The 27950-nt window shown below is 40.3% G+C and overlaps 1 protein-coding gene and 1 long non-coding RNA gene across 3 annotated transcripts in view; one reads left to right on the forward strand and one right to left on the reverse strand.

Moving 5' to 3' along the window:
• Positions 1 to 817: 817 nt before the first annotated feature.
• Positions 818 to 27833, forward strand: lmo1 (LIM domain only 1). 2 transcript variants are annotated; one of them, XM_042389341.1, is made up of 4 exons: positions 818 to 1678; positions 16140 to 16353; positions 25791 to 25916; positions 27324 to 27833. In XM_042389341.1, the coding sequence occupies exons 1-4, from the start codon at positions 1657 to 1659 to the stop codon at positions 27427 to 27429; spliced, it is 468 nt and encodes a 155-aa protein (XP_042245275.1). In that variant the 5' UTR covers positions 818 to 1656; the 3' UTR covers positions 27430 to 27833. The 2 variants fall into 2 exon arrangements, with proteins under 2 accessions (XP_042245275.1, XP_042245186.1); XM_042389252.1 differs by lacking the exon at positions 818 to 1678 and having other exon boundaries at positions 14405 to 16353.
• Positions 16268 to 27950, reverse strand: part of LOC121881554 — a 42572-nt gene continuing 30889 nt past the window's right edge. The window contains exon 3 of the long non-coding RNA XR_006091820.1: positions 16268 to 16348. This is a non-coding gene — a long non-coding RNA (uncharacterized LOC121881554). The remainder of the gene's footprint in view (positions 16349 to 27950) is intronic.

Below are 27950 nucleotides of genomic sequence, written 5' to 3' on the forward strand. Positions count from 1 at the left end.
ACGGATAACTTCTTACGGGTGCATTAAGGTGTATTATTTGATTGTAGTAGCTAATGCTAATGTGCTTAAGGTTGTAATATCAAATGCAAAATGTAACAGAAGGCAAGGACAGACTGAGCAAGCTCACACCACAGACAGCCTGCTGGCTGCTGACGAACCAGCATTATTGTAGCTATACTCCACTACAGTCTCCTAAATGGCTAATCTTTGTTGGATCTCACCCTTAATTGGTTAACAGTCTCCGCAGGGCAAGTGAAAGTGGTGCTATTTAAGGCTCCACCATGAAACAGCAACACTTTCATCTTGGCAATAACAGGCAACAATTATATTACCAGATTCGAAACTGAACCTTCTATCTACCCACTAATCAAAAACGCAGCCCATCTGTTGTGCTGTCTCTTTTGAAACGACTGTTTATCTGCAGCATGTATGATAACTGTGTCTGGACACTAATTAACTGCTAAATAGACCACAATTAGATGCTATATTTCTATAGCAAAAAATCTGCAGAAAAAAAGCAAGAAGATTTTTTAATAAAAACAACGCATTTTATGTTTACCCAAACTGTACCAGGCACTGATGGAGCAGCATCACTCCCCCTCGCTCTCTCTCAATGTCTCTCTCTCTCTCTTTCTCTCTCTCTCCCTGACACACACGCGCACGCGCGTGCGTGTGCACGTGCATCAATACAACCTTACGTGCATATGCGCGCTCTCCCCCTTCTCTCTCTATCACGCACAGTCAGACTGGCAGGCGGACCGGTGTCACACACACACACACACACACACACACACACACACACACACACACACACACACACACACACACACACACACACTTTCGCTTTTGTGTTTTGTCAGAATTAATGAGAAAAGTTCCCTTGCCCTAGGGGTAATTAGTGTCCTTGGAGTTAAATAAGCTAATACTTAGACACCTCTGGCACAAGCAATTATGTTTGTGTATTGAATAATTGATTCAAAGAGGGGGGAAGGGCTGCTAATCAGATCTGAGCATAATGAATTGATTTAATTAACAGGGGAATCCGAGGGTCTGTGGAAACTGCGCGCATTTATTCAGTAGCAGCAGAGGCGAGCGCGGCACATAAACTGGGAGAGAGGCGGCGTGAGTTTGCTTTCAGCAGTTGTCAGATTTGCAATTGGATTTGTTTGAATATAGTTGCCGTTTCGGAGCAAATGAGAACGAGAAAGAGAGAATATTAACAGCGAGGAAGAGCTCAGCCGTTCAGTCTGAGCGTCTGATCCGTCTCTGTGTGTATGCACCGTTACAGATAGGCGACACTAGATTTATATCGCTTTTCATTGTTTTGCCTTTTTTTTATTCGCATGGAATTCATCAAGAGCAACCAACGCTGTTTGATCGCTATTTATTTGCATTACAGTTCAGTCCGGATAGGGGGATCTCGCCGCGTATATCACGGTATTCCGCGTATGAATTATTATTGATAGGAGGAGAGAGAAAAAAAAAACGTGCAGACGGCAATTCATCTTTCCAGGGTTTTTGGTGTATCGAGGCGTAGTCTAGTCAACCGCGCGTTTCAAAGCCATTTCCAGGAGAAGCTCTGAGCAGACCGAGCGGTGCAGCCTGCTGGAGCCGAGGACGGATCGCCCGGGGAAGGACTCCTCGTTCCTCAGGACGATGGTGTTGGACAAGGAAGAGGGTGAGTAACATCTCCGACCGTAGGATGCAATAACCTGGGGAGTAACACGGCAAACTACTGACATTTTACACGTTAAGTGTTTCCCCATCGCCCCGGACCCTGCGCACCCGCAGCCTCCGCTTTATACGGGCTCTCCAACCCCATTTACTCCCGACAGGGTCCGTATTTTCGCGAAGGGACTTGAATATTGTGATTTCCTTGTGTACCCTGAAGTTGAGGTGCACTTACACACATATCCATGCACTGCCAAACTGCAGTTTACTTCAGAGGAGTTGCATGTTTTTTTTTTAGATTAGATTTGTCTGTAGCGTTTTGATGTGTAACCCGGAGTTTGAGGATACTCCACAGACGCTGTGGCTCCTCTTTTCTTTCCTCCTCTTAAGTGCTTTTTGCGTCTGTGAAGTTAGCGAGGCAGCCTTTGACATCACCACGGGATGGGAGATGACAGCAGAGTGCTTTTAACTTGATTGCAAATTATGGATAGCGCCGTGCAACGTTCACTCACTTTCCATCCAAATAGGCCTACTTGCATTACTTATCTATTTCAATGTATTTAGGTTAATGGGTGAGGCAATCTAATTAATTTTAATTTAAATCAAACTCGCCTCTAATGACGTCCCATTTTGGATTAAACTGATGTTGAGACGTGCAGTGCATTATACAGTACAGGTTTAAATGGTGCTCAGTGTGATGTATGTGCATTAACATCTATTAACATAGCATGGTAATAATATTCAGATGGACGCCATGTACAGCACTAAAAGGCATTATGAAGCTGAAATGAAGTTATTCTCTGCTGTTTTTCTTTCTTATGACACTTTTTAAAGAGTCTGCTGAAGGTTGTTTTGCTGTCAAAATAGACCACCTGCTGACATGCACTATGACAACCTCCACAAATCATAAAAGACATTTTTTTTGTGTGTGTGTTATTTCCCAAATTACCGTATATAGCTTTTGCACATTTGGAGGAGGGCTCCTCCTCCAAAAGTAATGGATGCATTTGTAGCCCATTATTTATGTTTGAAAATGGATATTTCATCTCTTAGCAGAGCATCCTTTCACTTACACATCTAAAAACCAATAAAAGGTTTGCGGCAGAGACATAAATTGGTCTGTCTGGCTGAATCCATGTTGTGCTGCTAATGTACCCAAATTAACTCAACTGTAAATTGTCTCCTTTGGATGTCTGTCCAGCTAAAAGTTCCCTATATGATTCATGATTCAGATTGCTTTTAACAGTTATTGGCTAAGCAATATGGTAAATGTACAAGGTGATGCAAATGGCATTAGTGGGAAAGGATGCACAGGAGCATGTAATGCAGTCAATACTACATTAACTACTGATGCCCAATTACAGAACCAGGGAGAGTGGCTTTTAGGAGCATTAGGACTTGCAGAAAAGCTGAGATCACCTGCTGCTCATTGCCTAAAAGCTTCACCCTTTATTTGCTGGACCCGACCAGCAGCTCCAGTATTTTGGCCAGGTTGTCAACAGAGCTGCTCGGATCTGGTCTCATTCACTGTGGTGCCTCTTAGCGTTTATTGGCTCTAAAGTTATAGGCTTGTCAATTCAACCTTCTTGTCTAATGTATCCACTTAGTGCCTGCACAAATAAATGTGTGTGTATGTGGAGAGAGAGGTGTGGGTCGTTGTTTTGGGTGGCCACATGGGTGCATGTGTATGATTACTGTCTGTTTCTCTTGATTGATTCACTATTATGCCTGTGTGTGTGTGTGTGTGTGTGTGTGTGTGTGAGAGAGAGAGAGAGAGAGTGTGTGTGTTTGTGTTTGCATGTGCTGCTTAAGTGTTCATATTTTAGTCCTTATGTGACCTGTAAAGCAGACCATCATTGCGTCTGGTCCCGTGTTCGAAGCCTGCGATCCTAGTTGGCAACAAAGTGAGGCTGCCTGTTTGGCAGACAGTGTTTTTGAACTCTGACTTCTCTTAGAAAAGTCTGCACCAATTTGCACTACAAAAGCAATAACCAGAAATGAATCTGTTCACTCCCTTATCTGAGCTCCATTGAGAAAATCTTTCATACTGTATCAATCTATTAAAAGTCATGCATTGAAAATACATTTTCAGACAGGCTGCTCTTATATTTTCCTTATAAACTTCATAGGATCAAACCTAAAATATTTCTTATGTTGCGTATGTGGTGACCTGCTCATATTGTCTGTCCTGTCCATCACAATTTACACGCATATTGTAAACTAATCACCGTTTTAGAGATATGGTGCAGTCATTAACTTATGATATACACTATCTGGTAAAGCACTGAGTCTGACAGCACGGAGCAGGACTGTTAAAGGAATAGAGGCACTGCTTCATGAAATGACCTAATATGCAGGTCATAGTTAGTAATGAACAGCAACACATGTACCAAAATATTCTGTCAACATTTTTATTTTACCCTGCCATACGAAGGTTCCTATTTGCGTCTAATTTGAGAGGAAAAAGCAACTCAGCCATTCTCTCTCCATCTTCGAACCAACTGCAGGAGAAGAAAGTGTGTCCACGCTGCATAAAGCATGTTTTTGCTGAACATTCAACACAGCTGTATACTCTAAAGACTCTAAAGCAGAAGAAAAATCCTCCAGCTACTGATACATTTCTGGTTACCTTTGCTTGTTAATTTACAGTCCTGTTATCATCCTGTCCAGTGAAATTTGTACATTCATAAAGCATGTGATTGAAAAGCAATGCTTCAAATGAATACAGACTGGTGATCTGTCGACTGCTGTAATAAAACTTGGGCTTCAGGCTCCGATTTTTATTTTGAAATAATAAGAATTGCTTCATTCTTTACCGGTGTTACCATGGTAATACTGTCTTGTAGCGATGTTATATTGATTTAGAAAGTGGACAGTAATATTTCTTTTCTGTTATTTGGTTTCTGAGGGTTGATTTCTAATTTCCAGCTGGAGATTACTTTTATATATTCCTTAAGTCTTTTCACTTTTCCAAAGGAATGCAATTTGCTCTCTTGTATTTGCTATTTTCTCAGCTTATTGGTTTGCTCTTACTTCAAAATTAAACTTGCCCATTTCAAATATTGAAATTACGTCTGGTTTTTGTGCTCTGGGCCCTGAACAATATTACAAACACATTGCTTCGTTTGATATTTCTTTAAGTCACTACCGTTTTTCATGAAGCTTTATTGCAGGCACCTGTATTGCCTTTGCTGTACTTTTCCAATTTTGTCTCAAACATACTGTAGATTGTCAGAAGACAGTTTTATATAATATATATATAATAGTTACTAGGAGTGTAACAAATGAATGCTGCTTTATATGCATACACACAGCAAAATAGCACCAAAACATACAGTATGCCTTCAGTGTTTTCACCATCCATGATATACTAAAGCTGTTCTCATTATTCCTTTTAACTGCTTAGGAAATCACACTTGTACCATTTTGAGCAGCAAGTGTTTAATTCCATCTTACAAATGCAGAATTCTCACTGGAGATAATTTCATCTGTCACCACTAAACCTCTAGATCCCTATCAGTCCTGATCGCTTCACATCTACGAGTGTGCGAGATGTGTATCATTTTCCATAATCTTAGTGGAATTCAAAGGGACCGAATTGAGACTTAAGAGACACGTGTTACCGAGCTCGCCCACCTGCATTCGATGTAAATGGCTGCACTCATCAGTGTGGCGCACAAACTCAATTATGCACTCTCGAGCTGTGAGAGCATCCCGTTTATTATTGCCAGAGGCCGCATGTTAGCCATGTTATCATAAAAATTCTCACAACAAGATCTGGCTATCACATGTATCACAAGGAACGGCTGATCCTTGTGATACATGTTCAATGTCCGACCCTGTGTTTTTATTCACTGCAAATGATTTTCTCTCAGCGTCAAGAAGAATTTCTGCTATGTTGTCGAGTTGTGTGTGAGAATAGTGAAGGTTGCGGCATAAAGAGGTAGAGGTGTCACACTGAAAATGATATGAACAAGTAAGAAACTCAAAGCCGCAAGGGTCATTTCAGACGTTGCAATGAAACCTTTGACAAAATCCACAGTTATGCTGACACAGTGAGATGAATTGTTACTTTAAACCACCTTGGAAAAACCTAACGTCTTACCGGTAGCTGTGAGACAAATGCAGACATGCTCAGAAGTAATGTTGATAATGCACATGCAGAGAACTGTTCTCAGCGGCAAAAAATAAACCCCAGTAGCGTCTGATGGTTGTGCCGATATAAAACCATTGTGATATTTGTCGACACCTGGTAGTCCAGCATTACAGATAATGGCTCGCCACATATTAAATATATTGTTAGTTATTCATCAGTTTGAACCTGTTGGAAGCAGGTTTCACTGTCACTTGTCACTGAGTATCTCAAGCTGCTGTTGACTACACTAATGTTGATATGGGAAAAAATTCTTCCTGCATTGGTGCCTTTATAAATACACACGCACACACTTCCTGCTACATCTCATCACTTTTTTTTTCTCCACAAAGTTATTTGTTCACCTGTTTACCTATTGCACACTCTCTGTTTTGACTTGTTTGGCATTCTGAAGCACTCTGTAAAGCGTATTCTTTTCTCTCTGGAAAATCATTTCTCCTTCATTCTGTTATCATAGCCTTAGCAAAGAAGACAGGAGAGATGGGGAAAGGAGAGAGACATGCAGCAAAGATTTGAGATTAGCAGAGGTCAAAATTAATGTCACGACTATGTTTCTTTGGCAACTGAGTGCTACTGTTAAGATGCACAGAAAATTTTAACCGAAGAAAAACTTTATATGGTACTTGTAGTAAAATAACATCACCTGTTACACTGTTAGTCCACTGAAGCACTTTATAAGTTAAGTTTCAATGAAAATCAAAACTCTGCAGGGTTAATGTCATGCATTTAATATGTAAATTACATACTTTTATGTGTAATAATGTGCACGCAATGAAATTATGAGGAAATTGTCTCACAAATTCATTCACATACTATGCTACGATACTCTCCATGCTTCTATATTGCAAGGTAAAAAAGGAAAAAAAGAAGACATTTTAAAGGCTTTTAGACTGCCAAAGAAACATGAATGTTCATATGTCTTTGATTAGAGCATTATTCATGTGTAGACTGAATCTCAAACTGTAATTACACTGATGTCACTTAACGCTTTCTTGTTACTTGAAGCAAACATACAGAAATGCTATTATTCGCTCAGTATTAAACAGGTCTTATTTAATCCATCCTGATGCATATTTGTTAAAGGCAAGGGTGTCCTATACCTCTTTAAGAGCGTACATATGTATTGTTTGTAAGTGTATGCTATGAACATGTTATTCTGGTGGGGAGCCCCAGGTAAACTGTGTATGTGCGTTTTTTGGGGGGTATGGATAATGGTAAAAACTGTGTAATATTGTATAAAATGACGGAGTTTTGAATTTCTGATTTATATGTAAACATGTGAATCAGTGTTACTTTTGGTTCACAGCAGCAGTTGACAATTTTCACATACATCCATGTGCTTGTAAGTCCTGTAAAACAGATGTTGTTTGGTTTGAGTAGCACTGACATATGTTAAACATGAACACCTGCAGAAATAATGCTGTATTACTGTAATAAAATAGTTTCAGAAGGAGAAGTCATTTATACAAACTGACCGGCTGTATTCTCCTTACAGTGCACACAACACAGTGCTGGCAGAAATTCTTGCCAGCGTCATATTTTCCATTTGCCAGAGCCCCGATCCTTACCTATTTCTCATTATCCAATTACTGTAGCTCCCACCATTCTTTAAGTGCTGTTGCTGAGAATTCCTCATGTGTTTTCAGCCTTGCTTGTGTAAGTGTGTGGCTCTGAGGATGGCAGTGTTGGACGGTCAGTAAAAGACACTTTGTTCTTGGGGGATGTAAGGAGCAGCACAGCCTCTAGGGGCTGCTAGCAGGGCTTTTAGACTTTCAGACTTGTTTCACTGTAAATGTCTTTCAGACACCACACTGCTCTATTGTATTCCCATTGCTATATTCACTTTTCGGCAGGTTGAGTGTCACAAAGTAGCTTTGCTCTTAAGTGAGATCCTTTTTGCATCTCAAACAAAGATGCATTATAAGTTTTCTTTCTCACCAGAGGCTCATTTTTCTTCTTCTTATTTGCATTCTCAGTCAGGGGATGAAGATGCTGTTCAGTGTCATAACACATGTGCACTTTACAGCAGTTAACCTATAAGTTGTTTTAATGTTACTGCACAACTGATACTTTGTAGAGATATACATTGTAGCTGTTCTGTCTTCATGCATACATACAGTATACTCTGTAGTTCTAATCCAACTTGAAATGACCTTTACGAGGCTATTTTTGGCAAAAACAAAAATATCGTATGCACTTATTTAGGTCAAACATAACAAATTTAAAAGCCTCCTTAGAGATGCTTTTTAGTACAAGTATCCCGAGTAATGGGGGACAGAGGCTTCACACTTTCTTTAGATATTACAGCTATCTTGTTGGTAAATAGAAAAGCCTGGGGTGCCTTCTCTTAAATAAAAGCCAACTTGCTGAGAACTAATCTCTTATTGGATGACCTTCAGTAAATCAAATCTTAAATAGCTAATTAAAGACTCTGATTAAGGGGGGTAGTTCTTTCACTGTTAAAGCTAGTAGATTAGGGTTTGGATATTGAAGTTGCTGATTTAATCAGTGCTTAACTATGATGTTTGCAACTACAAATTCAGGGGCAAATAACATCTACTGTATACACACATTCCCACTGAGCTCAGCATTAACTTAAACTTGTTTCTAAGACGTTGGATCCCCCCCCCCCCCCCCCCCCACGCCCCTCCTCCCATTCACAATTCTATCAAATCATTTTATTTCATTTCATTTGACCAGTCGTCTCAAGTTGAATTGCCATTTGACTTTAGCCAGTAAGAATTACTCCTTGTGGAAAAAGTCTGTCTATTATGAGGTAATATAAAACTATTAAATGGAATTCATTATAAGCAAGCCATCTTCATAATCAACCATCAGCCAATGTCATAAAATTTTACTCTCCAAGACTAACTTGCCATCCAACATGACATCACGCCCAGTCTGCATGAGGACCCCCCTAACTGTGCACCCAACCAACCTCTCTCATTATTTACCCCATCAGGTGTGGGACTAGGTGCTTGAATGACATTAGAGGCCCGTGCTGCCAAATAACTGCCCCCTGTGGGGAATTTGCATTATTCAAGATTAAAGAGCCTCACACGGTGCACCACAGTATGGTGTTCCTTCTTCCCCTCCATTTTCAACACACTGAGGACCCTGAATGGCACACCTGTCTCCTGGCATATCCTTTGAAATAATAAGTGTGCAGTAATTGCTGGGGAGTGGGGAGGATTTTGTACATCACTTCCTGACCTCATGAGTGACACAAACTTTAGAAGGCTACATTTATTCTTCTCTAAATGCATTTTTAATGTGGACTAAAAAGTGTTTGTGCATTATTCTGTTTCCGAATGGCGGAAAGTGGCTATGACAGGTCTAATAGCTTGATTTTTTTTTTTTTTTTTTGTCAGGAATCATGAAGTGGCACATAAGATTGCCTCTTCTATCTAAGTCTAAAAGAAGTTTTAGAATAGATTGATTTTCCCTTTATTCGATTTCAAATGAACACTAAAAGTGTCAGTTGATCTTACAACTTCTGTATGAGGACTGAAGATGAAGATGCATTCGCCCTTTTGGTTATTGACAGCTTGCACTTAAATGAAAAATGGTAAAATGGCAGGTTTCAAGATCAGATCAACAGAAGACAAAGCCTAACATTACGCCCACATTTGATATGGCTTGATCCAATACCAAATCTTCTCCTTGCTCTGACAACACTGACAGTTCATCAGTCCTCCTTTTTTTTTTAAAGGTTTTCACGTTGTTTATTTGGGGTAACCCAGCACGATAAAACCACGACTGTGTGGTGTCTTTTCTCCCTCTTCTCATTCATCTTATTCCCTCACTCTCATTTTCTCACCCCATCTCTCCCTCTCTCACTCCGTTTCTTGCTGTTGACAGCTTACCTTGCAGAGCTCTAATCTCACCCTACTACTGAGCAACCAAGTGTTGGAACAAGTCGCCTTCTGTAATAATTTGGAAACTCTGCCAGTTTCATGTCTTTAAAAAAAAGCAGCAATGAATTTAATTAGAAAGCTGTTGCATATCTCTGTGATACATTTCTTTTAATTAACCCCATGTGAATAAATTAAAAATAATAGGGGGCTGAAAAGTGTGGAAAAAACACCCTAATGAAGTTTTCCGTTAATTGGGATGGAGTCTGCAGCCAAACCACAGTGAGTAGTGAGCACCAGGAGCTAACAATGCCTTCTGTAAGCCTCAGAAAAAGGCCCAGGGCCTTCGTGCTGACTTCAAGTGTAAGAAATGCACCTCTGACGTGATGGAAATGACCGTGGGCTGGGAGAAAAGGCAGTCCTGTTCCAGGCTGCTCTGCTGAGACTCCCCATGCCGCGCTTGAAGCCGGGCCAGTGTTATTGCAGCCTTAATGCGGCTGACTCATTTGGAGCGGATCAGGAGTAATTATGGTAGGGAAAGTGGCTGCCGACCGTGGGGGTCAGGACACTTGTAACATGTGAAAAGAGCAATTATTCCAGGAGACAAAACCCTCCCTTATCCCAGGCAGTGCCAGGGTCAATGCAAGGGACGGCTGGGCTCCGTTTCACCAGGGCTTATTAGCCACAGCAAGCTGCAAAGTTTGAGAGAGTGCATCTTGTTAATGAACAGTCCCCTCCTCATCCGCACCAGCCCTGTCTGCTCTCTCTCTCCCACTTACTGTGGGTGTTAATTATGTCATAATCATAGCATGCATACAGTCCCAGAGATCACCCCACAGACCCCAGCATTCATACACAACCATCTGGAAATGTAGCATGCCTTACAGTAACATAGAAGGCTCTTACAGAAAACTATAAGAAAACACCTTTAGTATGAATGTAATATTGACTTGGGCCCTGTAAGAAACTACCTAATTTGAGAATGTGTGTGTCAGTGTGTTTCTCTCAGTGAGTGAGTGAGTGAGTGTGTGTGTGTGTGTCTGTGTTCATGCATATCTTTTCCTTTACTCCATGCATATGATCCAAATAAGGATGGGAACATGAATCACACAGTGAATCAGTGGTCTTTATTTTGCTTATCATTCAGAATACACTCATCAGTCGGCTTTCAACTGGCATGTGTATTCCAGCTGATATTATTACCAGATGTCTTGTATTTTGTCTTGGCAATAGAGAAACGTGTCTATGGGCTCAATTACAGCAATGACGGAAGCTGAATGAAAGGGGCTGATTCATGCACACAATGGCAAGACATCTGCATGAGATCCCCATTAACCTCAGTGGCAGACACCTTGGCCCAGGGACAAATTTTACTTGGGATTGACATGACCACAGCATTCACAGTGGTGGCAGAAACCTTAAAGAGTTGGGTTTAAAGCAAGTCTCTGTTGCTTCTAAACTGCACACGCACTGAGGAAACCAATATAGACATTTATGATTTTACACTGCTCTATATTGTTCTCCCTGTTTCTACTATAATATAATATAATATAATATAATATAATATAATATAATATAATATAATATAATATAATATAATATAATATAATATAATATAATATAATATAATATAATATAATATAATATAATTCAGATTTATTTAAGATGATTCATTCATTCAGTTATGCAGGGTTGATGTGTGATAGTTTGGTAACTTCATGCAGCAGTTTATAGATTCATCGTAGGTCATTATGGTTGGTTGATGTCTTGTGCAGGAGTGCTTTGAATTAAGAGAAGGTGATGGTAAAGATGATGATGACAGACGCACTTGTTTCAGCTAAACGCAATCATTTGGTAATGTAGTATCTAATTTCTCTGAGCATCCCAGTCTGTGTATTTACCATGCTGGTGCCTAACACTCTTGTTTGCTGCAGCTGGGAGGAGGAATTATAGGGGCCCCTGAGAGGAGGCCCACCCATGGCCAACTTCCACCTCCTTGAAAGCCCGCCTCCCTCCCCATGTGTCAGGAAGGCTGAGTGATTCTCATCAAGATCCTTTACCTCCCCATGAACTAGCAAAGTCTGCGTCACACCATGGCATCGGTTCTTTTAATTGATCAAAAGGCATTTAACAAAACACAGAATCAGATGCAACTGTCCCTTCTGCTATTAAGGGCGAGCGCCTGTGAGAGCAGATGTTCCACTGGGATCATGTGTGTACTAGGAGGATACTGTGACTTTGTGCGTAAATTACATTTCAGCTTTGTTGCATGCACATTGATGCACAGAAAAATACAGCTAAAAGAATTAGTCGATCGACAGTAAAGTGGTCAGCTGCTACTTTGATCATTTCAGTTCAGTCATCAAAAATGCCAAACATTTGTTGGTTCCGGCTTCTCACTTGAGGATTTGCAGATTTTTTTGCCATATATGATTGTAAATTCAATAATTTTGGGTTGTGGACTGTTGGTCAGACAAAACAAATCAACTGAAAATGTCACCTTAGACTCTTAGAAATTGTGATGGGCATTTTTTGGTCTTTTTTTGGGGGGAGGGGGGGCATTTCATAGACTATACGATTAATCTAGAAAATAATCAGCATACATAAAAACTATGTAATTGGAACATAGAAGAAATACAGACAGTATCACTGGCAATTTTATGATTATGATGATGAGGATGATGATTATTTCCTGGTTTTGTATCCACAGCAGTTGATGCCAAAGCAATAACCAATCTTCCTTTATTCTGCATGACATGACACAGCATGGCTGATTGCTCCAGGATTCATAGGAAACCCATGCAGCATATATCTTTGCACCTGCTCATTCGCTCATTCAAAAAACAACCAAACATTTTGGTGATAACAATAGAGAAAAGGGTTTTAGAGCAAATCATCTTTCTTGTCACGCATTCCTTGTCCAGTCTGAGGAAATGTGGGTCTTGCCATGTCTATGTGATAATTATATTTCTCTACTTTCAAATGTTTCCTTTAGTGCTCCAAAAAGCGCATTTTCTTTTAAAACCTTAAATATATCAAAAAGGTTAGCAGAGTGATGTGATTTTTTGATAGCTGTAAAGACGGAAGTCTAAATAGGGTAACACAGAAATTGGATGCTATCTCTATAATGGAAAATACATGCTCTGACAGACTGCTTGGGCTGAGAAACTGTACATATTCTTGAAAGATACAATCTTAAAGAAAGTAGATGGATGGAAGAAGAGAGAGATGACAGGCCTTTACACACACTACTAATGGCAAATTAAATTCCTTCTCAGGAAGGATATTTGGCAGGACAAGTGCTGTCTCTCCACTTTGAGGGGTAAAATACATCCCTTGTTGGAGAACGAATTGTGATGTGGAGAGGCATGCTTTTGGTGACATCAAATGACACTGGAAGGTCAGTGGCACTTGTATCTGTTAAATGGATTGGATTAAGTGGAGGCTGCCTCCTAGTCTGCTACTTCCTTTCATAATGCAGCTTTTCTTCCTGGGAGGTGGCAAGCATGGGAGGTTCTGTTCAACTCCACAGTTTCACATTGCGCCGAGAGCGGTGACAGGTGCAAGAAAATGTCTCATGACATTAAGGGAATTGAAAAGACATTTACTTTACACAATCTTTTTTTTTCTGTCACTGCTCTTTGTTTAGTAGGTTTGAGCTACTACTTGGTACACTACTATTAAAGCTGTTTTCCAGGTGCTGCTTTTGTAGAAGGCATCAAACCCGTGTTTGTTCCCTGCAATGGCTTCAAGGAAGAGGCATCAGTTCAATGTGCATACTGGTTTCCTGGCAGACATTAGACGTTCCTCTTCTGAGACATCTCTCTCTAGTCAGGCCTGAAGGACCAGAACATATGCATGAAGGAATGAATGTGAGACTAACTGAAAACAGAACCTCGGCTGCATTAAAACATAGTGTGTTGTCACTTTGATGATGCTGAGCAGGGTTTAAAACAAAGTACACATCCAACAGGGGGGTGAGCAGCATACAGTAATTGCAGGATAGGTTAAGCTTTGGCCTTTTCAAATGTGATGTAAAACACACGTGATATGTTTAAGGAGTGTGTGGCGGGTGGTGGTCTCAACCAGTTAGGAGTAGTTCTCTGGAGGTGGGGGAACGACCTTTTTGTATAATTAGTTTTCTTATTTAAAGCAAAGATTTTGAGTAGAATAACTAATTAGGTGTCATAAAAGGCAAATTAAAGATTCTTGTGATCCCAAGGGAATTGCAGAAACTCCTTTCTTTTTCTTTGCACAAGCTCAGAAGTACATACACATACACATGTACATAGAAACACACACAGGCATTTTCGCTCTCCTCATTAAGACTTTTTAGTTCTGTAGAAGCCTGTCAGGCGAGCACTGTTGGCATACCTGCAGAGAGCTCCCCTAACAAGCCATGAAATGCAGGTAGAAGAGTCCGCCCTTAGCCAGTGTGGCTTGAATTTGAAGCTTTTTAGCTTCATTTACACTGAACATTGGTATTTATAGCAGGTTTTGTGATCCTAATGTGCCAGCTTCAAGGGGCCTGTTTTGGTGAGGGAGGGAGGTGAGGGAGCTGGAGGGCAGGCAGAACACTAATTGATGGCTCCCATCACCAGAACTGGACCAATTAGCCTCTCCTTTCCACTTCTGATAAAGAAATAAGACGGCTCAACGCCACTGGAGCACTTACTGACATATAAACCAAAGCTATAAATTTGACTAACAAGCTCTCCTATTTCTTTCACCTCTTTTTTAAAAGGGGAAATGCTAATTATATTACATTCATAGAATTATTGATGTAAGGATGGCCAAAAATTGCAGAGCAAATCTGGATCCAATAAGGTACTTTGTGAGTCCATTTGTGTATGCGGATGTGTGTGTGTGTGTCTGTGTGCATGCATGTGAGAAACAGAGAGAGAGAGAAAATATGTTTTCCTTTTCCAAAGAAGTCCTTTGAAAAGTGGTGTAAGGTTTTTGTGAAAGAGAACAAACTTGACAGGCTTAGCGGAGAAAAACAGTGCACAGAGTGAAGCGGTCCCTTGTCACCAGCTGAGGTTGCGTTTATTACTGAGCAAACCGCAGAAGTAACTGTTAAAATTGCAGATCCAACTACAGAATGACCCTATTCACACTTAACATTAACAGCTACAAAATACACTGTTACAACCTGCATTTGATCCGGACACAATGCACCTGCACACATCTCTAAAGTGCACCAGTTAAACAGTGACATTTCATATAAAACGTTGTATAACATCTTCATCGTCTTTAAAATAGGCCTTTATAGATACCCACACATACAAAATACTGGCCTGACCCCCTGTGATGCAGAGTGTCCAGGGGTTTTTTTTGTTTTGTTTTGTTTTTTGAGAGAGAGAGAGAGAGAGAGAGAGAGAGAAATGTGTTTTGAAAGAGAGTGGCAAGTGGCATCCACTGTGTGTTCTTTTAGACAGATCAATAGCTCAGTGTGTGAGAGAGTGTCTTAAGAGCTGTTGTCTTGTGCTTTCAGCTGTGGCAGACCTGTTAGTGCTACAGAGGGGAGCTGCACGCCCCTGCCTCTGTACCAGCAGTGGCCTGAGGGGGGCTTTTAGTCCAAACACAAATGTCAACCACACATAGACTATTAGTGTTTAGTGCAGTTATTAAATGGACTTTATTTGTCCTTTAGGAGGGTAAAAGGCGCACTTAAAGGGGACCTGCGTGACAGCAGGGCAATTTGCGAGTTTGGTAAGTTAGGCTCGCTCGTTGCAGACACATGAGTACAGATAAGTGTAAAAGGAGGAAAGGCTGTAATGCTCTGAGTAGGGAACACTGTGTGTGTATGTGTGTGTGTGTGCGTTTGTGGTTTGTGTGTGCACATGTGTGTGCGTGAGTTTGTGTCTGTGTGTTTCCCTGTGTGTGTGTGTATGTATGAAAACACAGAGAGTGAGTGTATGCTAAAAGGCACTTAGGCCATAACATATCTCACTGGGGTCTGGTAGCAACGTTTTTGTGGTCAGAGGCTTTTTAAAAGGTTAATGTTAATCTATACCAAACAAAGCCCATGAGGAGCTTTTACAGCTGTGGACAGTTGAGTGAAATGGGCTTTGATGAAATGGTAGGTAACCAACGTACTACATGGCACACTCACAGTAAACAAAATAAACATTGTGTCTTGTATCCTCAGAAATACACAAGACATGCCCCTTACTCTGAAGCCTGCTGCAAGCAGTCATGTAACTTTTGTATTACAGCATGTTCTAAGTGGAACAAGTACGTCAGGGCTTTGTAGTCCAATGTGACCTGTGTGCCTATCTACATGGAAGAATGTTTTCTTTAATGCATATGAAGCAGGTAGGCAGTGTGCTGTGGCCGTGCGCGAGGCCAGGCTTAGACGCCTCGAGAAGCAGCCGGCTTATCAAAAAGAGAACATGAAAAGTCACTCGTGTTCCTGGGCCGTAAATCACGCATGGCTGTTTGTCTCCTTATCACTACAGGTGTGCCGATGCTCTCCGTCCAGCCCAAAGGGAAACAGAAGGGGTGTGCTGGCTGCAATCGCAAGATTAAAGACCGCTACCTGCTCAAGGCCCTGGACAAATACTGGCATGAGGACTGTCTCAAATGTGCCTGCTGTGACTGCCGCCTGGGGGAGGTGGGCTCCACCCTCTATACGAAAGCCAACCTCATCCTCTGTCGCAGGGACTACCTGAGGCAAGAAAAGACACACAGTCACCTCTCCACTCACAAGAAACACAAAAACCATGCCATTGCAAGGGCCGTGTGACATGAAGGAGTGAAGGTTTTTCTTTACCTTCTAGTGCCACTTTGCTTCGGTTTTTCAGTGTTTAAGTTGTGTGGCTCCCATTCATAGAAACACATCTACAATTCATCTAAATCACTGCAAAGAGTCCTCAGTGTTATAATTACATGATGGCAAAACCTGATATGTAGACAGTTTGCCGTCATTTTATTTTGCAGTATGCGTACAGCAGAAAGTAATGCTACTTGGAGACAGTTCACAAGAGTATAGCATAGGCAGAAAATAAACATTTTAGGGCATTTTTGGAGCAATTCATCTCCTTATTTGTAATCCTTAAAGAAATTTACATTCTGTATAACTTATGAAGATTCTTGTGCAGCTATCAAGACATGAATCATGCTGTCATGACATTTCCGACATTTTCAGCACTACAGTTTAATTAGAGAGTAAGGATTGGCATACATTTTTATAAGAGGTTGTTTTGATAGGACACATAATTTAACATCTGAATTTTAATGTTCACATGAAAAAATTCTATAATAGTAACCTGTTTCGGATTTTGACTTGTGACTAGTGTTATTGATTGCTAAAAAAATACAAATTTTCCATACAACTATTAGTTTGATAGTATTGATAGAGATTCTATGACGTCACAATGAGAGACAAAAGAGACAGTAATTTTTTTTTTAAACTTTATTACTTTTTGAAGTGATAAACATACAACTCACAGAATTTGCCAGATGAACCTTGCAGTGTGTGCTTAATTTCTTCTAACCTCATATAATATAAGATATTCCTGATCCACTGTGTACGAGATGGAGGAATTGTCTTTCCATTTCTGTTTGTACTGAGAAGATGTATACCCATTAAGCTAAAAGCCATTATTTGTGTGGTGTGAAGTTAATACGATTACGTGTAATTTTTGCTTTTCATCGCACAGTTTTTTTTTTCATAATTACATCTTTTATTCTGTGTTTACATGAACACAGAAGACTTCTGTCATGGAGTAGACTAGGTCTCAGTTGTACCAGAGCTGTAGGCTGTACCTCCAGGCAGGCATGTTGCTTCACCAGTGTCTTTGGCTCTGTTCCCCCCCCCGTTCCCCCTCCTTCAGATGTCCCCTGCCATCTGCTTGTTAAATTAAACATGACCATTTCCCGGGCGTTAAGTCACATTCCCAATGAGATCCTACCATTTATCTGAGAGGGAACCCCCCTGGGGCCGACTTAGGGATGCCGGTGCCCTAGGCCCCCCTCCTAAAACTCCCTGTCCTGTACTGTCCTCCCCCTCTCCCTTTCTCCATTCCCCTTCTGCCTACTTGTCTCTCCACTCCCTCATTGATATCTCCAGCTTACTGCTACTCACTGGGTTTGGATCCGTTCATTACTCTGATTTAGAGGAACACATTTAAAACAGCAGACATCGTTTCAATCACTATTAAAATTCAAAGTAAAGAGAACCATAAGCCACTCCGTTATCTTCCTACCTCACTCATGGATCTCACATTTCACTCACATCTCAGCTTTTCCTCTGACCCAGAAGGAGCCTGCAGTCCACTTGAGAGGCGCTTAGGGACGTTTCGTTGAGATAGACCATTACCATCCATCAGTTCCCACCCACAGTTAATGCTTTTAAGATGCAGTGAGAGGTCCACTAAGACCCAGTGTTGCCCCCAGAAGGGGCAGATGGTGCATATGAGGTAATAATAAATGGGCAAATGACCAAGAGAAGGCAAAAATGATGAAGCGCAGAGACTTTCACTTGGTAAAATACATCTGCTGAAAAGACAGCAACCCCAACCCCCAAGCCATAAGTGCCTAACTGGCACAGTGACGGGAAAAGGAAAAGCTTTCTCGCACATTAGACCAGTAAGATGTAGAGGTCAGAGATGGGATGAAAATCAGAGAGTGACATATGAAATAAAGAGTTAGGAATACTAAAATAAGAATGAAAAAAAGAAGATGAGGAGAGAGCTTTCTGTGCACCTCTGTTGCCCCAGATTGCCTAATGAAATCCATCCCACTCGCCTGCTCTTCAGCCTGCGACAAATGCAGAACACTTAATGGCTAGAGATGCTTGAGATGAATTCTATTATGGAACAAATTAAAAACCTTGCCTTGCGTGTAGAGAAGAGGCAGTTTGAGAGACCAGAGCATTTGAAAGTAGGTGATGCAGTCTCCGTCCTGCGCCAGTTTCCTTTTCGTTCCTTCTGTGTAGTAAGACTCCCCTCACCTGCAGTAATGAAGTTAAATCTGTGCACTGAATTAGCCTCCTGCACTTCATTAAAGACACACGGGTGGATCAAACACACTTTGGTTATTTCCCAGGGTTTGGAACCCTGCCATGCTCACATTAATTATTATAGGAGCTCCATCTGTGATTGTCCTTCAGTGGCATTAGCAACTTATTGAATGCACTCACGCTTTCTTGAATCTTCAACACACAAACACTAAAAATGTACACACACTTTAGCCTGTGTCCTCTTCTGCCCTCCAAACCATTGCACTAACAAAAAGTCCAGAATTTCTAATCATCCTGACATCAATTTCTCTGTATTGAGGGTGTTTTTTTTAGCAACTTAGCCACACTCTTTCATTACAAATGAGAATAATAGATTAATTAGGCGTTTCCTTTTGTCTAGGGCCCAGGATCGTATGACTTCACCAGAGGGTTGACAATCTAGTCATGGTGTGATCATCAGGACTAAGATCATTTAATCTTCTACTTCATATATTAGAGAGGACATATAGTCATCCACTTATCAAAAGGGGGTAAAATTAACTGTAAGAGAAAAACGTTTTCAAGATAATGAACATTATAAGTTATCCACAAACTGGCGAAATAGCAGGGGGAAGATGATAGCTCCATCTGGATGTGATTGTTTTTCAAATCTGTCCTCTCCTCACTACTTTAATAAGTAAAACAGTTGCTCTTCCTCTCTGGGCAAAATAGATCTGAACATAAAAGTTTACACTTTCAAAAAGACACAACTGTTGAAGGTCAGAACATGTGATGCATGCATTAACAACTTTCCCTTTTATGAAATCTGACAAAACCTGCGTAGACTGGGAAGTCTCAAAGAGCTCAGAGAACAGGTACCGTAGAAAACTTCAAGAGCCACAGCCCAATCTGAGGGAAGTAATGCAGAGAGGCACTGTAGGAGCTTTAAGGGTTTGAAGTTGGCAAAGCAGCAAGTTGAAAGGACTAAAGAAGGCCCTCTTTTCTCTAAAGACCCATTGTAATAACTCAATAACAGAGGAAGGAGAGTTGAGTTTCTTACACTTTTTACTGCTGTCCAACTCTGCCCCAACAACAGCACACAAAGTTAAAACTGTTACTGAATAAGAACTCTTTTTAGAGATTTTAGAGTATGACATGTTCTGTATGGTATTTCCTCCTGTTTTCCAGATTATAAGAAATAGAGATTAGGCAGGCGAACTAAAAATAAACATTTTTTATTTCCAAATAAAAACCATTTATTTCCAAATAAAACAGTATGCATTTATGACTATTGATCCTTATTAATTCAGTAAATATAACACAGCAGACAATGGAGTGTTTAGGTCAGTATGCTTATGAATTTAATAAATAATATATTTACAGAAAAAAATTACATTTATAACAGTAGACCTGAAGGAAATACTTTTATGTCAGGGGTCATTTAATATCTGAACACAGATTGTTAAATTTGAAAGTTCCTCAACACTCACTCACATTAAAGCTGTCCAATAAATAGCCAGTCTGCTTTCACTTTCACTGCGTTATCCTGTTCAGAAAGCCATGCCAGAATGTCTCACAGGTTGTGGGGAGCAATCCAAACCAGCACTTCTAACCATCTAATCCGTTTAAATTAACCACAGAAGCGTCTATTTTAAAATGGGACTTTTTAGGCTTCAAGCCCTGCTACAATGCCAATGATTGATCGACAAAGCCTGATGGGCCCAGTGTATTATGAGAAGCTATCAACAGTACTCTCTTATTTTCCAGAAAGTCATCATTCACATGCTATTAAAATAGAAGCACTAAAAACTGTGTTGATGTTGAATTTTTTCCCACTTTCCTTTTGAGAATATTGATTTATTTAATCCAAATGACCAGGGAAATTGAAGTGCATGAGCCACTGCACTCTTACAATACATGACATGTGTCAGAACAATACGTGGGAATTCTGCAGAAAATAGTCCATTCAAACAAAAAAAATCTATTATGAATGAAACGAATTAATGTTTTTCAAAAGGTAATCTGCAATTTATGTTCTTTGAAGGCTGTGTTTCAGTGCTGCGAAGCATATCGAATTTAAAGTAAAAAAAAACGACTGGAGCAACTGTATTAACAGTTTTCTTGTGTGTTTATATTCAAATTATTGTACATACTTTGTATGGTTACATGATTACAGTGAGAAAAATCTTCATAAGCTAATGGGCTATCCTGATCCTTCAGCTTGTGTAGATGATATTAGCTTTTTAGATTTTTAATCAGAGTATTTTCCATACTTTTGCACAAGATAAAGGTGGTAACTAACCTGGTCAGTCCATTCATGTGTTCGCTTCTGCCTTGCCTAATTTTTGTTTGACTCTAATTTTCTATATTCTCTCAGCTGACATCAAAACCTGTGACCTTTACATTTTGCACTTGATCGTGTTTTGATGTGAAACATTCATTGCTCACTATGTGTAGTTTCCCTTCAGCTGTTACTCATGAGACCGCTAGAGTGGTGGCTCTCATAGCTTTTAGCTTCATAGGAAAGGGAAGAAAAGAGTGTAATGTGTTTGAACATTACTCTCAGTCTCTAATCTCCTCTTAGCACGAGAGGCCCAATTAAGTCGTATGCTGATGCCATGTTATAACCCAGACACATCAATTGTTGGTGGAAGAACTGTGCGAATAGCACACAGTCACATCCAGTGAAATTTCTTGCATTCCAGTAAGAAATTTCTGGAAGATGGATGCAAAGCCTTTCTGAGCCAGCAGCAGAAACATTTTGTCTCCTGTTTAGGTATCTACTGTATTCAAAAATACTACTAAGTATTTTTTGTATTTCATTGTTTCTCAACTGGGGGTCCGCAGACCCCTAGTAGTCTGTGGTGTAATTGCAAGGGGTCTGTGAAATAATAAAATATATATTTTAAGAAGATCCCATGGCCTTTACAAAGATACCGTATTTCCTCAGATAGGGATTGGGGCCTTTATTTACCTCAACTGCAGAAGGTAATATGCCTTTATTTGAAACAGGCTTGTATTAGAGGCAGGCCTTTATTTCTAATTCCCTCTGTTTGATAAGTATAATTGGTCATATTGTAGTACGAAGTCTCGTTTTAATCACAGACTGTGAAAAAATAATGGACGTAGTTACTGTGATATCACCCATTGTTTTGTGGACTCTCGTTTTGAAGTCTCAACTTTGCCATTTTGGCCGTCTTGGATATTTGGTGGAGGGGGGGGCCACACATTTCTCCGTTCTGTATTTCTCTGTTTTGTGTCTTCAGGTTATGCAACTTTGGAGCTAACCCCCTTTACTTTTCCAGCATTTGGGGAAACAACAGACGTGACTTTTTAGCATTTATTAAGCGACAAACTGTAGTCTGTACTGTACATTTACTGCCAGACTGACAACTTACTACTAACCTTTTCCTCTGCCCTGCTCGCATCCAACGTCACTTCTCTGCCCCTCGCTCTATCCCATATTGGATGTTCATTGGATGTTCATGAATGGATATTCATTCGGATGTCAAATATTAAAATATATTTTGGGGGGGGCTGGCAGGGGTTCTCGTTGTGTCAATATGGAGAAACACAGATTCAGTAAATGTTCAGTAAACGTTGAGTACAGTTAGACCCTGCAGTCTCCATTAGGTTGGGCGAGTTCAAAGTTGTGAAAACAACGGGGGTGTTTTGAATACACACAATCACGCTGTATTGAAGAAAACTTCAAACTAGCAATTAAGACCATGACCTTGTTAGGAAAGTGTTTACTGAGGAAATAAATCAAGTGAGAAGTAGGGTCATTTTCCCATAGACTTCTATACATTCAGACTTTTTTTTGGAGCAAGTGGAGTTGCCCCCTGCTGGCCATTAGAAAGAATGCGGCTTTAAGGCACTTCCACATTGGCTTCACTTTTCAGACCCGGAACTACCCACTTGGTTTTGATCCACTCCTGTTTGCCTCGTTAAAGTTACTGCATTACGCCATTAACACAAACTCAACACTTCGGCATATAGCTTAATATATATAACTTGAAATGTAACTGCAAACAACCAAACAAACACAAAGAAGAACTGTTTTTCACCATAGCACTAGCAATATGGAGAAATGGCTAAAACTAAACAAACAGCTGTCTGTTTTGAACAACAGTCCACATGAGAAGAAAACCAAGACAGAGAGCAAAGAGGCAATATAAAGAGGATTACATCATGTTCATGTTGATTGCGCCTACGTATGCTGTTTTATGCAGTTGTTATTACAATAAAGTAGGTTTTCCGTACAATTAGCCTCATGCAATTTCTGCTTCTGTCAAACTGTTTTGTTGCCTGGGTCCAGACCTTTGAATCCGCCCACCCCACCAAGTCGAATTGACTGACATCAGACAAATTGTTTTGGAGTTGAGAAAGGTTGAAGACCACTGTTGTAAGATAACAGCCTCAACACACATACACAAAGGGTTTATTACCTTGGCGGCTTGTCTGCTGCATGCTCTCTGTCTGAGTTCCTGAGGATCCTCAAACATCCTTAAAGGGGAACTCCACCAATTTTACACACAAAGGTCAGTTTACTTGTTATGTGTGGTACTACTCAAACTGGTAATGTCACTGTGATATCAGTGACATCACCATCTGTGACATTATCAAACTGGGGGGCATGGAGTTTGAAAGATGTGGGTGTTTACCCAGGCAGGGTCTGCAGGCTTTCTGTTTTTGTTGTATCAAGCTCAAGCTGAGATAACCCTGGTGACATCATGAGGGTTATGTATGTATGAAATTTCTTATTTCATCTGTTTTCAGTGCAACTGCTAAAACAAATATTGTAAACATAATATAAACATAAATGTAAATATATAAAACATAAATATTTTGTTTTTGTATTTTAGTAGCATTGCTTTTATTCTCCTGGATTGATAAAAATAATTCTTAAAAGTTAATCAAAATACCCTGTGTTTCTGCAGGACTGTTTAAATGCAGTGTACAGTACCTACAGTAGGTTGGGAGGTGTCTGTCAACAGCTGCAGAGATGGGATGCTGAAAAAATGTTTCATAAGAAAGGGAAGAAGAGATTACACCCACAGTATTTGGGTTATTTTTTGGAGACACTTTATAACTAAAAGGTAAAATATGAGCCACAGGTGTCACACACTCCTTTGACTGAAGGTGGAACTCAGTGTAGGAAGCAAGCTGGGCCTCCCCCACCAAGCGTTTTCACAACCTGTATGTATCAAGTGAGCACCATGTCCACAGCCCAGCGGGGTGTAATGGAGATGGGTTAGAATAATCCTACGAGCTGTTATGGGTGTGTGCATGTCAGACTCTGTAAGTGGCCGAGGCTCTCTAGGCTCTTTTATAGCTTTGGTTCCCTGAGGGGAAAGAGAAAGACATCACGACTGTATGTGACCCCTCATTACAGTTAGAGCTCAGGTGTGGTACAATCTGGAGCAGTCTCTGCCATTGTCATGATGACACTGGTTCCTCAAGCTGAGAAGGTGGGAGGCAGTAAGTTACACCCCAAGACGAAAGCTTTTTGGTGTAACGTGAACACTGGGGAAGAGAATTAATTAATCAAAATTACAGTCGCCAAAATTTGTTTGCTGCAAATAATGTAATAGAAACAGTTTGTTTCTGGAGCAGTGATATTTGGACTGAACGTGTGTGTATATAATCCTTTTTTTGGTAACACTTTATTTTAAATCCCCCTATTTAGCATTTATAAGTAGCATATAAATATTTAATAAATGTTTATAACACACTATAATGTAGTTATAAGTTATAAGTGTTAATTAATGTACAATATTTGTCAACAACTATAACTTCCCCTTAAAAGCCAGATTTTATATTATTACAACTGTGTTTTACTATTGTCATTCATTATCTTATGGGTGCCCACAGGAGGAATTATAGTTTTTGACAAATGCATTAATTAACACTTGTATCTGCAAATGTTTACAGTAAATGTGTCTCTACAGTATGTGAAAAAAAACAAATTCTTTATGTTACAGAGTGCCATATTGTCTTGTCTGCTGTATGAGAACATGCAGTATTTTACTGAAACAGTAAGCAGTTGTAACAATGTCTCTGTTTAACACCCTGTGAATCCCTCTCATGGAACATAACAGCCATTCTCCCTCCGTTTCTGTCTCTCCTGCTCCTCTGAGGCAGTGGCCCCTAATTAGAAGCAGGGCTGCTGGATAGACGTTTTCTTTAACAAGGTGAAAGCAACTGAATGGGACTAGCCTAAACGAGGCCGAATATCAACGCTGTGACTCTTCTGTCTGAGCCCTACAAGTTTGGGGAAAAGCATTTAACATATTGTTGGAATGGCAATCTGCTGTTGCCTTATCTCCTCTTGTAAAGCTGTGAAACGCTCCTTCTCCTCCTGCAGAATATATAAATCTTTCTGTGCTTCAGAATCTCCAAATTAAACATAGAAGGCAGGCGCTCGGAAAATGAAAATGTAAATCTGACTGGGAGAAGCATTGAGGTCCCTTTGAAGACAAAAGAGATCTACACTAGTGCTTCCTTGCTCTGTTTGTGACCTTTATCATTTGGCTCCAGTCTAATAAACAGTTGCCTAAACAAGCAGCAGCAAGGTTTGAGTTGTGAGTCTGAGAAACATTTAGTTAACTCTCCAAGGTTACATCTCCAATCATTCTGTTCTCTGAATGAAAAAGGAAGATGGAGCAAGAGAGAGAAGGGATTGAGTGTGAATCCTTGTAACAGAAATCTTTTGAACTTATGACTTCATTATAGAACGCAGCCTCTTGTGTAAAATCCAGCTGGCTTTGGTTGGGGATAGCCACATTAGGTATTTTAGATTTGAAAGAAAGAAAACTTTCAACAGCTCAAATGGTTTACCTCAGACTTGTTTTTGTTGTTTTTGCAACGTGCAAAGGGGGAATTCTTTGAAGAAGGAGATTAAAACCATGTGATCATTTTAATTAGATCATTAGCCAAGAATTAAGATCTATTTTTGTAACTCTCATTAACAAAAATACCAAGTGGGTGCCAAGAAAGATTTGTGCATTACATTCAATGTATTTTGATTCTGCCATGTTTTCTCTTCCATTGCAGCTTTTTTTTTTCTGCTATTGTCCTTGCTGTCAGTACGTTTTTGTTTACTCTTTTATTGCATCAAGGTAAAGGGAAGGTGGGTTAATCTCCGTCTGTGCTCTCTGTCTTTCAGGCTCTTTGGTACAACGGGGAACTGTGCAGCCTGCAGTAAACTGATCCCAGCCTTTGAAATGGTGATGAGAGCCAGAGATAATGTTTACCATTTGGACTGTTTTGCCTGTCAGCTTTGTAACCAGAGGTAAGAATAGAAATCATAACTGCATAACAACATAGCCTTTTTTTTGTTAAAATGGCCAATAGCTTAAATATTAGAATCTGCTGAAATATAGCTCTCTTTTAAGGTGCAACAGAGTACATCTGTCTGATTACATTATTGCAGACTGCAGTTTGGAAGTGTGAAAAAAAAAAAACCTAAATTTTTGGGGCATGTGGATTGTCTTGTAAGAATAAAGGTTGCTGTGTTGCATTTGTAATGCTCTGCTAATTATTTTCTATTGTGACACTCTGCCAGCAGTTTAGCAGTTTGTCCTTGTTTGTGGCTAGATCTGTAAATCTTTTAAGCCAGAGGATGTAAAATGAGCTCTTACGTTTTCAAGGAGGTAGCTGGGAGCTACAAAAATAAAGTCTATACCAGAGGTGTGTTGCTGCATAAGGGAGTGAAATGGTGTTTCCCTAGTGATAGGAATTATTATAAAATTGGAGCGAGCACAAAGCCTATGGTATGATATACATAGAATATGACATACCCAAATATTGCTTTTTCCCATTAATATACTGTTGGTAATGGCACCACTCTGGGAGCACAACGTCCTTTGCATGCTTGTCAGGGGTGCTGTGACCCTGTTCTTCCACACAGCACAAGCCCATTAACCTTCTGCAGGCCAGATTCAGTTACCATAGTGAACACCTGCTGTAAGGGAATTATGACTGCAGTCTCTCTTCTCAGCTGGCAGACATGAAGCCAGGTCTCATCTGGCACAGTATTGCCATGGCCGTGACTGTTTTACCAGCCTGGCACATTACTAAAGCCAAGCTACGCTCGACTATATTCTTATCTTCACTCCCCTTCAGTCACATTATGGAGCTTTCTCCACTGTGTCACACAAACAAACAGCAGCATAGAGAATAACATCAGTGGGGCAGGCTGCTATGTGTTATTTTTCCTCTTCAATTGACTCTGAGACTTTAGAGGAAAAACATTCTTGAGCAGTGGAACCAAATTGGTGTGTGAAAAGCTCACCCCGTGGCAGAGTTTCCTTGGAAACTCTTGTGGTGCCAGCGCCTTTTTTGCCAGGCCGAGGAGAGCTGACCTGCCTTTCATTGGGCGCCAGTGCTCCTGTCTGCTTGCTTTGAAATGATAGGGTTTTAATCTACTTTTATTCGAAGCCACACATTTATGATGACTATCAAAAGCAGGCTTTGAATCTGACAGGGCGTAGTGTCAGTGTGCATCAGGTAAAATGTCTTGAGCCAAATGTGTGCAATCAAACAAAATCATCATTACCTGCTGATCTTAAATGCATTTTCACTGCCAGAGCAGAGCAGAGGCAGCCAGTCAACACACACACCACTTTGTCATAATGCCAACACTAATCGTCTTTGTGTTTTTAACAACAGTTTTGCCTTTGTTTTTCTCTGCCAACAGGTTTTGCGTGGGAGACAAGTTTTTCCTAAAAAACAACATGATTTTGTGTCAAATGGACTATGAGGAGGGCCAGCTGAATGGGAGCTTTGAGACACAGGTTCAATAGTTGGAACCTCGTGGCAGCAACATTCGGCTCCACACTTTACACACAAGATGGATGTTCTGCTGCACTTGGAAAAAGACAAGCATCTGTCTGCTTGCCTGCAATACTTTTTAAGACCCCTTTATCAGTCCCTAAGGACTCTTGTAAATGTTCAACTTTTTGCCCCTCCCACACCCCAACACTGAGCAGTTACAAATTTTGATGTACAGTTGTGCCTGCTTAGCTGAGCACTGTATTGCTTGTATGTTTTGTGAAATTTGTTTCAGGTTTGTTTTCTTTTCCTTTTAGAAATGGTTCATTGGAGGGTATGTACAGTCTGTTTTCTCTGTATATATAAACTGGAACATTTATTTTATGAAATGTAATGCAATTTTATTACTAGTGTGAATTAAAGATTCTTAAATGTTCATAGTGAGTTTTTTCTCTTGTACCAAAACCAAAGTTGTTGGAGGAGGTTGGCCCATGTGTTGATATGTAATCATGTCTCCAAAACTGCAATGCTATAAAAAGCCTTGCAAGAGAAA

This window comes from Thunnus maccoyii, chromosome 1 (assembly GCF_910596095.1).
Source record: "Thunnus maccoyii chromosome 1, fThuMac1.1, whole genome shotgun sequence".
Lineage (NCBI taxonomy): Eukaryota > Metazoa > Chordata > Actinopteri > Scombriformes > Scombridae > Thunnus > Thunnus maccoyii.

Excerpts from the sequence above, each read along its gene's own strand:
- lmo1 (XM_042389252.1), top strand. The coding sequence starts at position 16,112 with ATGGCTGTTTGTCTCCTTATCACTACAGGTGTGCCGATGCTCTCCGTC. Across the intron at positions 16,354-25,790 it reads TGTCGCAGGGACTACCTGAG|GCTCTTTGGTACAACGGGGA; the intron begins GCAAGAAAAGAC and ends TCTGTCTTTCAG. Across the intron at positions 25,917-27,323 it reads TGTCAGCTTTGTAACCAGAG|GTTTTGCGTGGGAGACAAGT; the intron begins GTAAGAATAGAA and ends CTCTGCCAACAG.